The sequence below is a fragment of the Echeneis naucrates genome, chromosome 1 (genome assembly GCF_900963305.1).
Source record: "Echeneis naucrates chromosome 1, fEcheNa1.1, whole genome shotgun sequence".
Classification (NCBI taxonomy): domain Eukaryota; kingdom Metazoa; phylum Chordata; class Actinopteri; order Carangiformes; family Echeneidae; genus Echeneis; species Echeneis naucrates.
In genome coordinates, this window is record NC_042511.1 from 5908136 (window position 1) to 5924560 (window position 16425).

The 16425-nt window shown below is 42.7% G+C and overlaps 2 protein-coding genes across 2 annotated transcripts; one reads left to right on the forward strand and one right to left on the reverse strand.

The window, feature by feature from the left end:
- The first annotated feature begins 9640 nt into the window (after positions 1 to 9640).
- taf5 (TAF5 RNA polymerase II, TATA box binding protein (TBP)-associated factor) lies at positions 9641 to 14501 on the forward strand. Its single transcript, XM_029501629.1, has 11 exons — positions 9641 to 10058; positions 10548 to 10779; positions 10881 to 11196; positions 11314 to 11477; positions 12165 to 12300; positions 12389 to 12509; positions 12608 to 12737; positions 12881 to 13045; positions 13133 to 13310; positions 13793 to 13970; positions 14129 to 14501. The coding sequence occupies exons 1-11, from the start codon at positions 9641 to 9643 to the stop codon at positions 14341 to 14343; spliced, it is 2253 nt and encodes a 750-aa protein (XP_029357489.1). The 3' UTR covers positions 14344 to 14501.
- A 239-nt stretch (positions 14502 to 14740) lies between these two features.
- atp5md (ATP synthase membrane subunit k) lies at positions 14741 to 16279 on the reverse strand. The gene is made up of 4 exons (XM_029501643.1): positions 16198 to 16279; positions 15175 to 15280; positions 14963 to 15056; positions 14741 to 14857 (listed from the first exon to the last, which is right to left on the reverse strand). Exons 2-3 carry the CDS (start codon positions 15259 to 15261, stop codon positions 14967 to 14969), a joined length of 177 nt encoding a protein of 58 aa, XP_029357503.1. The 5' UTR covers positions 15262 to 15280; positions 16198 to 16279; the 3' UTR covers positions 14741 to 14857; positions 14963 to 14966.
- Between the last annotated feature and the right edge of the window lie 146 nt (positions 16280 to 16425).

Here is a 16425-nt window from a genome sequence, read left to right on the forward strand (position 1 = left end):
TATGCTGTCCTGTGCTGTGGGTATGGTTTCAAAAGAGAAAAATAACCTTATATCATCCAAGGACCTTTAGAGAGGAGGGGATCCTTGTGTGTTCCTCATGGGAAATGCAAATGACACAAAACAGCCCATCACTTTAGATCTTTGGGGGGGAGGGTTTAAAGAAAAGAACGCCTTTTTATATGGAATGATTCACTCACAGATTTATAAAAACACTGACTTGCATGTTGTTTTATTTAGGGTTTTCGTATAATAGTCATCTGTTGGATGAGTACTGCAGCGCAACCGTTATCAAAGGCTACTAAACATAGCTTAGCATCAAGACTTGAAACAGGGGAAAAAGCTAGCCCCGCTCTTTTCAAAGGCATCAAAAAACTCCTGCCAATCGTTGGAACACAGACTTTATTGCATCCTTCCTGCTGCGCATGCTCTTTCAGCTTCCACCCACTGGAAGTGATAATGTAAGTGATGTGTGGCGCATGGGTAGGTGGGTGGTGCTAAAATATTCTGCAGAGCCATCATCACCTTACTCCCATGGGCCCCTTTCAGTAGCAATGTCTGTTTCGGCCCTAAAACTTGTGGGATTAAGTCAAAGGGAAGGGGCGGGCTGTTCGGAGAGTGCTCCCCTAAAAGTAATTACAAAACATTCAAAATATTAGGGCAGCAAGCAATGAATGAATGGCCATTTGATTTCCTACCTCATCCCATGGAGAGGAAACGGGCGTCCGAAGATAATGGCGTTATAAATGCGAAGACAGTTATTGAACGGCATCGCACTATTGCTCGACAAACTATGTGCACTGTGTATGCTGGAGGCTTTGAACACACATCATTCAAGAACCATGAGTTTCTTTATGAGAAACCAGGAGTGGGCAGATAAAGCCTGACAATTGATGGCTTCTTCTCTTGCAGTTTGCAGACCCATCTGAGACGGCTTTTAAATTCCTTCGTGCATCTTGTGGCTCCTCCTGCACTGCGCATCACCACACCGTGCACACACAATCCCAACATGGCCCGTCTACAGGACCACACAATGCATGTGGGTGTCTTTTTCCTTCCTCACAACCTTTTCCATCTCCCTCACTGGTAAGTGAAGCCATTCCCCATCTGCTGGCAGCCCGCCCAGAGGCTGATATACTGTGTAACCATACACACATAAACAGCTATTGATCGGATAGAAAATGCCAAAAGCATTTCATTATCTTGGCGAAGACGTGATTAAACATGTCAACATTCTGAGCCTGTGGGATTTCAGCCCTAAGACTCACTCAGGCAACGTTTCTGAATGGCAGACTATTGAAACGGCCTCTCAGAGTGACGACGATACGGCAACATCCAGCCATCCAGAGATATCCAGAGATACGGAGGCATTTGTGAATATGATTGTGTGGTAATATGACTATAACAAAGGAAGCTGCTCAATAGCAAGCTAAGGTGCCATAATTAGAGAGTGGATCGATTGAGAAGAATCAGCTATTAATTAAAAAGCTCTTAAAAGGCTTGTACAGCCGGCCTTTGACCAGAGTTATATATCACTTGCCTGTGTGTGAATCCCTGTAGCCCTGTCCAGAGGTTAGTCTGTTGGTTAGTGTTTACGTGTCTTTTTTAAGCTCTGTGAGCATTTGTGAGCCAAATGGTGTATTTATGGCATCGGAGAAGTGGCCATGGTCTGTGCGCACCCTGTGGCATAGGCTGAAATGTAACCATCCAATGTGGCAATGCAGACCACGCCTAGTGTGATCTGCCCGTGCTTCTTGCTCCAGCCTGTTAAATTGTCGTCCACACAACCTCCTCCTTTCTCTTTTCTCTGTTGCGGTCATTTCTGGCATTGTTGGTTGTTGCTCTGCATTTTTTAGCACCACCTCCAGCGGGATCTCCTTTTCACTGTGTGTGTCATCGCAGAGTGAAGCAGACAAATAAGCACACAAGTCTCAATGCATCCTACACAGATGGAGAATATGCAGAGATGAGACTATTATCTAATTGACTTTTAAACTGGTGTGCACGCAGCTCATCTTTTTTCATCAAATACTGTAATTAAAGTCTCTGTGAGGGTGATGAAACCCCATAATAACTCAGGCAGATGGAAATGTCATGTTAATTACACTGAACAATTTGCTGGCTAAATCTGAACTGTCTCCCTGCACTCCATTGGACATTGTTTCATTTTCTACACGTATGAAGTATCTGCATATTCATGTGAAAAATCTGTGCATTTCTGTGTGTTTGTGCGTGTGCCCTTGTGTGTGCGTTGCCACATGTCCGTCTGTTGTTCTTTTTGCACAGGTCGGTCATCCCCAAGGACATTCCCATCATCCTGTCCACCCTCCCCCTGGGTGACATCAAATGATGGAAACAAAGGAAAGCCTGGTCCACTCCCCCGCCCTCCTCCATTTTGGGTCTCAGACACACACAAAGACGAGGTGCTTCTGAACAGTGGGGCTTTTGGAACTGATTAGGATTTAGTTAAGGTCCCATCGATCCTTCTCTGGTCTTTAGATGTGTGTGAGAGGGCGATATTTGTCAGCCAGTCTATTGTCCTGAGTGTCCTAGGTGAAGATTTCCAGCCAATGTGACACCCACTAGGTGAGAAAGCTGTGATATTCGTTATAATTTATTCTAACTCATGAAGGGACACTGTATTTCTCCTGCTTGCAACACAACCACTTCTCTCACATCAAGTCTTTTTTTGATTATGAATTGATTTGATTGGAAAAGAAAGTGACTGAGCGTTGCTGTATTTTTACAGTAAAACTGCAGAAAATTACATACACATGTAGATGGCTGCAGATGCCACATAAATCATATGATTATATCAAATATTTGCATCTATGAATGTTGCCAATGGTTACCAATGAATGATTCAGGATTGTCTTCAAGATGGATTTTTAATGTCTGCCTTATGACCTTTAAGAAAATTGGAAGTCGCCTCCTTTATCTGACCCTCACAGCAGCTGCCAGTCAGAGTGTTAGTGTGTGTGATAATCTTTAGACATGCTCAGTGGACCGCAGTGAGGGCTAATTTGGTAAACGAGCTACCTAAAGAGGTTTGGATTGCAGGGGACAAAGGCCAATCAATTGGTGAGTTGTCTCTTAAATAAAGCTTTACTGTGTAATAACAACATGGGGTCCAAAAACAAACAACAATGAATTATTATGACAGCAACAGTAAGGGCATGACATCTGAAATACTCCAATCGCGGTTGCGTGCTTCCAGGTTTGAGGTTGTTTCCTCAGCCCTGTCAGTGCTGTGCTACCTTATTAGTTTTAGATGGGGTCTGCATTATTTATAGTGATAAAGAAAATGTCCTACACAACATTTTGTTGCGAGGGACCTGCAGTGGGAAAGGCTGCTTAAGTGCCTAGTTGTTCCTTCGCTGACAGAGTGCGTGGGAGGGAACAGACAGAAACAGTGAGCAGAGAGAGAGGGGAAGGAGAGGCAGCACTGAACGTATAAACAACTTCTTCAAATGAAATAACTTTAACCCTAAAATAGCATTATTACGATCAGGCACACATGCTAAGGTAACACATGGACATACACTGTGTTGCCTCACCTGCCTTGACTTGCATATGAACTTAAGTGACATCCCATTCTTAATCCACAGGGTTCAATATGACTGTCTGTCCACCCTTTACAGCTATAACAGCTTCAACTCTTCTGGGAAGGCTTTCCACAAGCTTCAGGAGTGTGTTCATAGGAACTTTTGACCATTCTTCTATAAGCGCATTTGTGAGGTCGCACACTGATGTTGAACGAGAAGGCCTGGCTCTCCGTCTCCACTCTAATTCATCCAAAAGGTGTTCTATCGGGTTGAGGTCGGGACTCTGCACAGGCCAGTCAAGTTCATCCACACCAAACTCTCTCATCTATGTCTTTATGGACCTTGCTTTGTGCACTGGTGCACAGTCATGTTGGAACAGGAAGGGGCCATCACCAAACTGTTCCCACAAAGTTGGGAGCATGACATTGTCCAAAATCTCTCGGTACGCCACCATACCATACCATTTACCATACGATGTATGGTATGTAAGTTCATATGCGAGTCAGGGCAGGTGAGCTAATGCTTTTTGGCAATATAGTGTATTTCCAGATAATCAGAGGGTTCCTACCGTGTGACAGACAACACATCTACGTATGTTCATACAGTCTAGATATGTAGAGTACACTTAACTCTTGCATCACACAATCTCCAGGGCTCACACACATGCACACACATCCCAGTACACAAAAAAATACTTTGTTTGCATCCTGCAGATTAAGTTACAATCAATATATTTATATATAGTGGTTTTAGTGAAAACCACCACAACCTTGTGCTGATTGGTTCTGTAGCGGAGCCTTCAAACAAACATTAAAGGTTACACATGAAAAATATAGAAAACCCTTGTTATGTGTTGATAGATAAGGTATTTAAAATTGTACAGTTTGATATTTGAGACTATATTTGACTCTTCAACAATGGCCCTAACCCTAACGGTTCGACAAAGGTTATGTTACAAGGTTCCTCCATGGCTTGAAAGACTGGACAGTGTTGGTCCTATCTTTTCCTTAAAGCCTCCCCAAATTCCTCTTTGGCCAGCTGGACTTTCACTGTTTGCTTGGTAGATTTTGAGCTGAAGTGAATCTATAGACTGCCATGTTACTTTTCATTCACACACACTCTCAGTATCTTCAAATACTTTGCTTAAGAGCACCATAATAAGCTGAAAAGTACATTTAATTTTTTCACCCTGGATTTTATCCAACTATTGTGAGGGTTTGAACAAACTTGCCTTTGTGCAGCTGCCACCAGCAGAAGGCCAGCAGAACTGACAACTGCGTGCAGGATCCAGCTCTCCAGTTAGGTCAGTACTGAATAATGCAGGCTCCCCACATTTCACACCCATCATTCCACTTGGATGGCAAAAAGGCTCTGAGACTCATTCATGCACACACACACGCACACACACACACACACACACACACACACACACACACACCAAGGAACATGCTCTGGCACTGCCTCAAATTGGCTGAGGGAAATAATAGTAGCTTTTGTAGGAATGGGAATGACAAGACAGGAATTAGGTAGAAATAACGTAAGTTAGTTACGGCAACACAAAGGTGGATTTTAGGGCAAATGGTGACATCACTGTATCAATCTTCCCATGTTAATATACCCTAAAACTTTGCATTGTTGCTTTTGGCATTAGTTTAATGGAACGCTAAACCTCAAAGGTGAAGGCATTTAAGAGTCTACTGGAGAAAGAGCTACAGTAGTTAGCCTTTCATGACATCCTCCGAACGACTGCAGCTTTTTTATTGCCTCACCTCAGTGATTTGACCTGATGAAGATGTAACTCTGCTCTGTTGCTAATAGCTACTGTGAGAAAAATCATCATCGACCACTCTCACTGCTTACATCACTGTAAGAAATCTGCTTCACTGTTTGCTCTCTTCATTTGCTGTTTCACGCCTTCCTTTGCACCTGCCTCTCCACAACTCATGTCACCTCTCGCTTTCACGAGCTCGTTTAAGCTTTTCATTTTGCTTCTCTCACAGCCAGCCAGACAGGGTACAAGGTACCACCCTTTCTGTCTTGTTGCTGCTCCCTGTGCACACCCCCCACCAAATCCCCGTCCAACCAACCCCCCCAGCTTGTGCTGCTTTCCCTCTTCCTCTTTTCCGTGTCCTACTGCTCACTCTCCTTCTCGCTTTTCCTCCTCTTAGGGCATTTTCTACCTTCTCTGAGAGTCATACTTCATTAATTATTTACTTGTGCATCTCAGCGGGATATTTACAGCGTTTGCAGCTCAAAAACAGACATGCAGTGTTTTCCAAGAGAAAAAAAATCTGTCTCTGTACACGTGAAGGTCAGTATACCAGATCACCTTCTTCACAGTCCCTCTGTGGCCAACTGTCCCTGTATGGATAGCAAACAGTAGCAACATCATGACAAACTGACATAGCAAGCCAAAGAAGGTATTTTTGACATAGTGCATCACTAATAATGTCCTTTTATTTATGTAATTATTTTTCGGGATATTTGGTCGTGAAATAGAAGAAACCCTCCTCCTGCAGCGTCCTTAGACATGCAAGCATGAAAAACATTGTGGGCAACATTGTGGGCGAAATGCCACGCCCCAGTCTGCACCCCTAGGACTACATGACTCTCTGCTGCCTCACACACAAACATGAATGCGCACATTTTGATGCAAAGTGAATCTCCTTTTCATAACAGCCTTAGCCTTAAATATTCTACTCCATTGTCAGGTTTTTAATTCAAAGGTACGAGGAACATCAGCTTTATATGAGTGCAGCCTCTCAGAAACGTTCATCTGGATGAGTGCTTCACAGTGCCAAGGAACAGATTTGGGGTGGTGCCACTCATGCCAATTAAAACATTTGCCATAAACCTCCCCAGCAGGCTCATCAGAGGACATTTTTACTGGCACATAAGCATAACAGCTTGAAGAGAAAAAAATCCATAACATTACATCTTTGCCTGATATGCATCAGCCATCTAAACAGTGCACTAGCCTTTTAATTTAAACCAGTAATGCGTATCAGTGGTATCAGCACTCCACCGGCTAGTGTCATATAAATGTTAGCTCTTATTAAAAGAACAGAAAACTGAAGCAAGCAAGGCATAAGCATGTACATTGTACAGTACAAAAATTGCTTTTGTTGTACACTATTCCACTGGACTTGAATTTCAGGCATTCAGGTATAAAATAGTTTATTTTTCTATGAGGTCTGTATGTGTGTGCTCCTATGAGGCTGTTTCTGTTTGGTGAAGCCACACCCTGCTGTCTCCTGACACACAGCGCAAGAGAAATGGAGAAAGACACACAGCGCAGCGAGGAACTGAGCAAAGTCATCAGTGAAGTGGGGAAATAGGGTACGAATGAATGCACATCAGTCCCCGTTTCTTTATTCCTGAGGAACAAAAGGTTACAGCTGAGGTTTTATTATGTAGTACAGGTGGTCAGTTTGAATCCCCGTCAAGCATCTAGGAAAAGTTAACAAAAGACTCAAGTGACACAACCTAGATAGAGAGGCAGTGTAGCAGTGTGTGAATTAGGGTGGGGCAGAGAGGGGGAGAAGTAAAGATTTCAAAAAAAGAAAAGGAGATATTTATTTTGAGCTGGTTGGCTGCTGTGTTTCTACTTTATTGCGTGAGCAATATAATAATATTAGGTTATTCAATTCAGTTCTACTTACTGGTATAGCAGCCACGACCATCAGACGTGGAGTAGAAAGTGCAATTGGTCAGTCAAATTAGTGAAAGAAATGTTCCAGACAGCTGTAGAAGAAAGTTTTTTTTATCTCTAATTTTTATCTCATTTCAAAATCAACAGCACAATATTGAAGCGAAGGGATTATAAGAAATTCTAGAGCCAGATGCTGCCATGGTGGAGCAGCTGCTGGACATTGCAGTCATTTGGGGCTGCACAGCAGGTGGCTATGAAGTGCTATTTGAAGGGAACCCTTAAAGATCTTATAACTGATCACCTGCATATTATGTCAAAGAGAAGGGGAACACAACAAGAGATAAATCGACCACACGTGGTGTATTTTCTTGGCTGTAGTATTCTCCACACCACATTGGCACTGTCACTCAGTGGGGAACAGATGAAAGGCAGCCTAATTAGCAGCTATACAATGAACCTGCGCAGATGACCACGCCCTGAGCTGCTGGTGTTAACATGTTTGTCTCCTCTATCCACTTCCACACATCCACCAGCCAACCCCACCCCCATCTCTCCTCCACACGGAGCATCACAGCCGCAATGTTATACAACGCCCTGCTGCTTTTGCTGTGAACCTGTCTTTCTTCCCACCCCTTGCTGTTGTCCTTAGTCTCTATGTTAAATCAGATGCCATCCTACAGATGTTCAGAAGGGTTGACTAGGTCAGGAGAGAAGATAAACTTCTACAAGTGGATGTATACATTTTGTGGAAAAAAAAAAGGCAGATGTTGAGTTCTGAATTGTCTAAATTCATTGTTAATATTATTGAACTGACATAGCAATCTGGTGCGATAGTGCAGTGAGGGACCAAGATACTGTGTATGGGATATTCATGACAAATGACAGCACAGTAAACATGGCTTCTTGCTATAAATTACTATTAAGATCTTATCTTCTACTGACAGTGTCCTATAAATAAAAACAGATGTTGTTCTGACCTGAAAGATGCAGACTCAGTGGTATGTGAGTGTCTCTGACAGAGTTCAGGGTGCTCAGAGGGGGAAGAAGGGCAGGTCTTGTGTATAGGCAGAAATCCAGCCTCAGCAGAATGTAAAGTGGGAAATGCTGATTGTAGTAAGTCGTTTCTGTCACTTATATTTTTATCCACCCTGCTATGAGTTGCATAAAAAATGTATGACATTTAATCAATGCATCATTTAATTACTACAACCACAATGCTGATTAAAATCCATATGCTCCTTACCTTATTGTATCACACATATCTGATGTGAAGTATTAGCATACCAAAATAATGGTGTGTGTGTGTGTGTGTGTGCGTCATGAATAGCATTATTGAGATAACTTTATCTCTAGCAAATGTTTGTCTCTATTGTGAACTCAGCTTACCATCATGGTTTCAGCTCCAGTGAAGTACTTAGTTTTGTCCCCCTAAAGTGCCACATATTTCGCTGTCAATGCGTTTAAGATCCCGAATATCTAAAAATCTTTGTCAGCAGTATGCAGATGAGGCAGTACTCTGTTGATTTTTATGAATGCTTATTTAATTAGCTGAATCTTTTTCCTCACCGAACATCTTTGAGTTTGGACAAACGACAACCGCAGCTGTCCCTGCTGCCTCTGGAAACAGGATTGGTTATTCCCTGTGGCTATTTTTCACAGCAAACAATTAATTGAGAAAATTATCAGAGGATTCATTAATATTGACAATAGTTTGTAACAAAACCTATTGTCCATACAGTTTATTGTTAGGACACTCAAGACGGGGTAGGATTGTGTGGGAGCAAAGTGCCACCGCCTGGTACAAAATGGTACATGCCTCATTTTGAATGACAGCAGAGGTAATTAAGTTTAATATACACAGAAGGATTTGAAGAAGTGGAAGTCCTCTTATTTCTTTGAGATAACAGTTAAAGCTTACTGATTAACTTGGTTGGTTGATCCACAACCACTATGGCAACATTTTATGACCACGTTTCATTGGCAAAAATTATTTTTCCAGGCAAAAATGTCAAACTCGTGCTATTTACGCTTTTTCAAATCTGAAGTATTAGCTCTTTTCTTGGTCATAGTGGACAATACACACAGTTTCTTTGGGTTTGCGACTGTTGGTCAATCAACACAAAGCATATAAGACACTTTTTACGGTTCTATAAAATATTGTTTCATTGTCTTTGTTCTCCATGAGACAAAACACTTTGAGGTTTAATAGAGAACATAATCGTGATTTATATTTCACGCTTTGGAGCAAAATGTAATCTATTGGTCATAATAAATGATGGATAGAAATGAAATGGTGTAAATGCAGCAACACGCTTGATTGAGGGGGCGGGGCTTTCGCGCAGTCCCGGATGACGCTACGTGAGTAAGCACCAATCAGGTGACCGGATCTTGCATCGTTCGTGTTTTCCTTTTTTTCCCCTTCGCACATGCGTGTTTCATTTTTAAAATGGCGGCCGTACAGGGTGGTCTGGTCGACGCCGATGAAGATAAAGACATAAAGACAGAAGCATCGAACGATTCCTGGGGAAATAACAATGCAAACGACGGCAGGCTCCTCTCTCCGTCTCCCGGCTCCAGCGCTTCGGCCGGGAGCAACAAAAGCGCGGCGGGAGCCTCGGAGGAGCAGCAGACGCTGCTGGCGGTCCTGCAATTCCTCAGAAAGAACAAACTGACCGAGTCCGTCGAAATTTTGCGCCGCGAAGCGGGATTACCGGAGGACTCCCTGGAGCCGAAGGGGGCTGAGTCCTCCGGGGCGGGCTCGGGAGGTGCATCGGGCGGCGTGGACCTGGAAGGCGGGGATGCGAGCTCTCTTCTCAGCCGGGTGACCGCCTCATCCACCGCCGGAGCTCAGGCGCCAACAAAAGGTCCGATCCAGTCAGCGGCTGCTGAAGCCCCGTTGCACTGAGCACACAACCGCTTCCTGTTAACACCAACACAAGTGTGTCCTTCCACTGCTAACGGGCACTCATGAAAACAGAGACGCTGTAGTTCAGTGGCTCACAGACAAACTCTCACATCACAGCGCGTCCTGTCCGACAGCCAAGTTAACACACTGCTTCACCAAGTTTACATGTATGCTTCCGCCTCTTGGACTATTTCTTCGGTCGTTTTGTTTTTCATTTAACACCATGTCATATCTGTCGTGGCAGTTGGACAAAACGCTCCTAATTCCCAGGTCTTTACTAAGCTTTTCAACATGCATGGTCTTCATGAGGGAACCTCACGTTGTGTGAAAAGGCCACATTGTGTTTACTGGGTAGCTTAATTAACAGGTGATATGGTAAATCTGATTATTTTTGACGAACTTCAGATTGAAGGTGTAACTGCTTGTCTCACTTGGTTGCCTGTTTCAGTAGCAGCTGGGGAGGATCAGCCAGATGTGAATGTGGTGCTGTCAGCCTACAGCCAGCAGGGAGACCCAGCTCTGTATGAGGTGTACTACAGCGGCCTGAAGAGGTTCATCGAATCCGTTTTGGACTGTCACAGAGCAGAACTGTCCCAGGTCTTCTACCCGCTGTTTGTCCACATGTATCTGGAGTTGGTGTACAACAATCACGAAAGTGAAGCCAAGGCTTTCTTTGAGAAGTGAGTTCTCTTTTTCCAAAATGAAAACATGGCTTACTTTGCTTCCATCTCGGCAACAGTCTTTCTAAAATCCTCCCGTTTCTTCTGTTCCTCCATCCCAGGTTTAGTGGGGACCAGGAGTGCTACTATGAAGACGACTTGCGTGTCTTGTCCAGCCTGACAAAGAAAGAACATATGAGAGGTAATGAGACCCTCCTCGACTTTCGCACCAGCAAGTTTGTCCTGCGCATCTCACGTGACTCTTACCAGTTGTTGAAGAGACATCTACAGGAGCGTCAGAACAACCAGATCTGGAACATCATCCAAGAGCACCTCTATATTGACATCTTTGATGGCATGCCACGCAGCAAGAGCCAGATAGATGCCATGTCCGGCAGCTTGGCTGGAGAGGCCAAGAGAGAAGCCAATAAAGCTAAGGTTGGATTTATGATTCCTGTTTTCTTTGTCTTTCTAAACCATCTTTCTAAGAAGCTTATTACAGTGTTGGAGCATTTATGGCATTTTATTGTTTCAATGTCTTTCAACCTGCTGTAGGTTTACTACGGATTGCTGAAGGAGCCGGAAATTGAGCTGCCTCTCGATGATGAGGATGAGGAGGCAGAAAATGAGGAGGGTAAACCGAAGAAGAAAAAACCTAAAAAGGACAGCTTGGGCTCCAAGAGCAAGAAACAGGATCCTAATGCGCCTTCTCAGAATCGGTAGACATTTGTTTGTCACACTAATGTTTTTTCTACAACTCACTGATATTGTTTCATCAACCAATTTAGCAATATAAAAAATAAATTCATAATCAAGTGAATCTTGGCTGAAGCACTGGGATTTCTCATTTATGTTGTAAAAGCGTAGAGCACGTTCTTTGTGAAGACTTTTATGGCTTACAGCCATGCACCACTATTTCACATTTCACTTTAAAAATTCAAAGTTTATGAAAACTTTAAATTTGAAAGAAATTATTCACCCAGACACCTGCACGTAGGTTAATTAGTAAATGTTAACCAATATAGTCTGGCCATACATGGACCTCAGACATCAACCCCATCATCAGTTTGTTGCACTTGCCCAAAATGCAAGATTCAACATGTGGCAATAATAGATAGAAAGAAACTAAATAAGCAGCTCATATATTCTCAAGTCAGTGACTGATAATTTTGGTGATATTGTGCAATACATTATTGTAGTATATGATGTTACATTTCTCTTATGTTTTTCCCTTTTTTCAAATGATACATGCATTGTGTATAAGCAATGCTGTCACTAAACAGCATTTTAAAGTTTGATTTGTCAGTCGAGGCCCAACATACAGTAAACAAAGCTCTGAAATGAGAGGAATGAGAGAAGACTGCAAAAATGATTGTTCTGTTCTTTCTTGCCACTTTATCTCTTAGGATACCTTTGCCAGAACTTAAAGATTCCGACAAGCTGGACAAGATCATGTACATGAAGGAAGCCACCAAGAGAATCCGCCTGGGACCAGATAACCTTCCCTCCATCTGCTTCTACTCTTTTCTAAATGCGTACCAGGTAAAACATCATGACCACTGAACAGGTAACTTCTAATTCTAAGCACTGCATAAATCATTTCTAAGTATGATCACCTTTTCCTTTGCAGGGTTTGACTGCAGTGGACTTCACAGATGACTCCAGCCTCATTGCTGGAGGCTTTGCTGACTCAACAGTACGGGTTTGGAGCGTCACACCGAAAAAACTCCGGAAGGTCAAATCTGCAGCAGGTATGACACTGCATAAAGGTATCATTCCTGCTTTTGGTTATAAAATAATGAAGATCCAAAACTGACTGTTTTTATTCCGCTTTCCCATTTTCTTTAAGACTTGAATCTAATTGACAAAGAGTCAGATGACGTGCTGGAGAGGATCATGGATGAGAAGACGGCCAGTGAATCAAAGATCCTCTGTGGACACAGTGGCCCGGTGTATGGCATCAGCTTCAGCCCAGACAGGTGAAGCACCTGTGATGCATGTGGTGTTAAAACAGTCACACCTTCAATAATGAAACTACAGATAACCTTAACTAGGTTATCTACATAAAACTTTTGATTAAAGAGTTGAAAACAATATGAACACTTCCTGCTCTGTCTTACAGAAACTACCTGCTGTCAAGCTCTGAAGATGGTACAGTCAGACTCTGGAGTCTCCAAACATTTACGTGTTTAGTTGGGTACAAAGGCCATAACTACCCTGTGTGGGACACCCAGTTTTCTCCTCATGGCTACTACTTTGTTTCTGGGGGACATGACAGAGTTGCCCGGTAAGAAACTGCAGGTTGGTGAAGAATACACCAGTCACACCGAAGTGCTTTTTACAAAAATCTTTCATTGGTCTGTCTCTCAAACAGTCTGTGGGCAACAGATCACTATCAGCCTCTACGGATGTTTTCCGGTCATCTCGCTGATGTCACTTGCACCCGCTTCCACCCCAACTCCAACTATGTGGCCACGGGGTCGTCTGACCGCACTATCCGCCTCTGGGACGTCCTGAATGGAAACTGTGTCCGCATTTTCACTGGTCATAAGGTCAGATGAGTCCCCAGAGCAGTTTAACAAAAACCATTAAGAAGAACTTGTGGTTTAAGATCATGACAGCCAGGTCTGTTGTGGTATATTTCTAAACATGGCATAACTAAACGTCTAATGCATTACTGTCTAGTTTAGGGGTTTAAGATTTTACTAGTCAATACTGTCATTAGTATATTGGCCTGTCCCACAGTGGTAGCTGATGTATGGTTTCAGTATTGAGCAAGGGACAAAATCTGAGCTGTCATACTATTCCAACAGCACTGTACCCTAAATCAAGAGTTGAGGCAATGAGACACGCATGAATCAGTGTTTGTTTGATTGAGCAATTCCTTCTTAGTTGGTGATGGATGCTGTGTGAATTTCACATTTACATCTCCTGATGAAAGTTGCTGAATATTTATACCTGTATGCTGCAGCATAAAAGGGAGAGTTTAGTGTAGAGACAGCTGCTGAGTCAGTCTTTCAATTCCATGTCCCAGGGTCCTATCCATGCACTGGCTTTTTCTCCAAATGGGAAGTTCTTGGCTTCTGGAGCCACCGATGGCCGAGTTCTCCTGTGGGACATCGGTCATGGACTAATGGTTGGCGAGCTCAAAGGTCACACAGATACCATCTATTCTCTCAGGTTCAGCAGGGATGGTGAAATCCTTGCATCTGGTGGGTGTTCTTCAACTTCCCAATACTTTTTAAATCGACCATATTTAATGGTTAAATGAAGTCGGAGAGCTCTGTGGTGTATTTCCTTTCCTTTTGAGTTTTTACAGTGACCTTGTTTCTACTGCGAACCAACATTTACAGTACGCTCCTTCCTTTAGGCTCCATGGACAACACAGTTCGTCTGTGGGATGCTACAAAGGCGTTTGATGATTTAGAAACTGATGACTTCACAGCAGCCACAGGACACATTCATCTACAAGATAACTCCCAGGAGCTACTGCTGGGCACTTACATGACTAAATCCACACCTGTGATACACCTTCACTTCACCCGGAGAAACCTGCTGCTGGCTGCAGGGGCCTATAATCCATGAGACATTACTGAGTTATGAGAAAATAATCAGTGGAAGCTTGAAATGATGCAAAGGCTTGACTCCTGAGGTCCTTAAAGTGAGGTCTGTGGAGAGGTGGGGAAAAAAAAACAACCCAAAATTGTACTTTCAGTTCCCTCTGGTAAAAATCTAGCTGTGAATCAGGATTAAAATTAGGTTAGCCCACTTCAGTCCTGGCCCCAGTCTCAAAGATCTAGGGTCCAAATCAAGCTCATATATATTGCAGATATTCCTTTGCCAGAGAAAAGTGCCATTGTTGATTGAGGGCTGTTTCTTAAAATCACTGCCATGAGTACAGCTAAACATTGCTGACCTTTCTGTATCATAGTCTTTTATATTGGTGTGCACTGTAAATAAAACAAAGTGTTTTTATGTTTGGTATGTTTAAATGTTCTTTATTGTTAACAAAGGGAAATCGAACAGTAATATTTTATTACAAGCATATACAGCTTCTCTCTCCACTCCCAGCTGCTAGAATTGATGGTCAAAGGGAGACCTGTAGGGAGATGAGGACCTTGAATGAATTGAGTAGATCAATACTTTTACTAAAGGTAAAGGGTATTTGGAAATTAATAGGATGGTAAGCTCTAAAGGTACTTACATTATCACTTTTCTGTGACAGCAGCTTTTTTCTTGGGCTTCAATTTGAAGAAAAGGCCAATGGCTAATAGGCTGGCATATGTGGCCAATACACACTGAAGAAACAAAAAGTGATGACAAAGTCAGCTGTAAAATATCAGTTAGAGATTAGGCTATATGAAAATGTAACCATCAGTTGTGAAACGTTGATTGTAAGAGAGCAGCTCAACTCACATTCCTTCTTCCTACAATTGTGTATGCATTGAAGTATTTGGCGAAGCCAGTGAACTGGTGCTGGGCTCCAGCATCATGTCCTCCCATGATGGATAAGTTGATGGTCCTAAAATGAAGAGAATAATTGCTGGATGAGTAGTTCATGTTGTAGTAAATGAGGAAAAAAAAATGCATTTCGGACATTGAAACACGTGTGTAACAATCTCAAACATCAATCTTTCAGAAAATTAGACGGAATGATTCCTGATGTTGATGGTGTTGCTGAATTTAATTCAAGTCATTCAAAAGCTTTTATCACTATTTTAATCTGTCTGAATCTCCATTTACTTGCTTGGGCCTGGACGGAATAACCTTGGGGTTGCAGCAACCACTGGATTACATTTTCTGACAATTGATAGACTGTGATAGGGTGTGTGATGGACATTGTAGGTAACTGATCTCCAATACTATCTGCTGCGGGTGTCAGCCGGCATTTGTCAACATTATTTTTGCGTGATAATGTCGACTGTTCCAATAGTAAGGGCTGTATAAAAGCCCACGTTACAGTAACGTAGTGGACACTTATATACATATATTTAAACAAAAATGTTTTTGATGCTGTAAAGTCACAACTGCAGTTTGCAGCTTGATTATACAAACTTGGTTTATACCTTCTGTGGTATAACCGGTGGTCGTTATCTCTTGCTACTTAGACGAAATCTTACAAAAAGCTGAGCAATACCTCACAACAGCATTTAATTTTGCCTGCTTAGATTTATAAAACTCGTCGCCTGTATGTTTGACGTGGATTTCATGCAGACTGACTGCCATTGGGTGGTTTAACTGCGAAGTTCGTTAGCTAGCAGACCAAGTCAAAGTTAGCGTAGCCTGCTACTTTAGCCTGTCGGCTAACTTGACTTATACGATTTTTATTAAGTGACGAATCGTCAGAGGTGCATTTAAAAAAAATAAACATCAGCTACTAAACATTTTTCAAGCCAAGGTGGACGTGTTCATTAGCTCATAGGGTGTGTTGTATCTTACCTTTCTCACACGACCCCTGTGCAAACGGAACAAGACAGGTGCCCTTCAGCAGAGGCCGCAAAGCTAAAGCCGCAAGGAAGTCCCGCCCACCCCGAACAGTCTCATACTGTGTTACTATTGGTCTAGAATGGTGTCATTCAACTTTAGAACTCCTAAGCGATCAGTGAATGGCTAAACACAACGTCAATCATTACTCCTGCACCGTGATTGGACAAAGAATGAACCGCC

What these genes read in the sequence shown, in the direction of transcription:
- taf5 (XM_029501629.1), top strand. Translation starts at nt 9,641, where the DNA reads ATGGCGGCCGTACAGGGTGGTCTGGTCGACGCCGATGAAGATAAAGAC. An exon ending in GCCAAGGCTTTCTTTGAGAA is followed by an intron (nt 10,780 to 10,880) that starts GTGAGTTCTCTT and finishes CCTCCATCCCAG; the next exon opens with GTTTAGTGGGGACCAGGAGT. An exon ending in GCATTTTCACTGGTCATAAG is followed by an intron (nt 13,311 to 13,792) that starts GTCAGATGAGTC and finishes TCCATGTCCCAG; the next exon opens with GGTCCTATCCATGCACTGGC.
- atp5md (XM_029501643.1), bottom strand. Translation starts at nt 15,261, where the DNA reads ATGGGAGGACATGATGCTGGAGCCCAGCACCAGTTCACTGGCTTCGCC. An exon ending in CAATTGTAGGAAGAAGGAAT is followed by an intron (nt 15,057 to 15,174) that starts GTGAGTTGAGCT and finishes TTGTTTCTTCAG; the next exon opens with TGTGTATTGGCCACATATGC.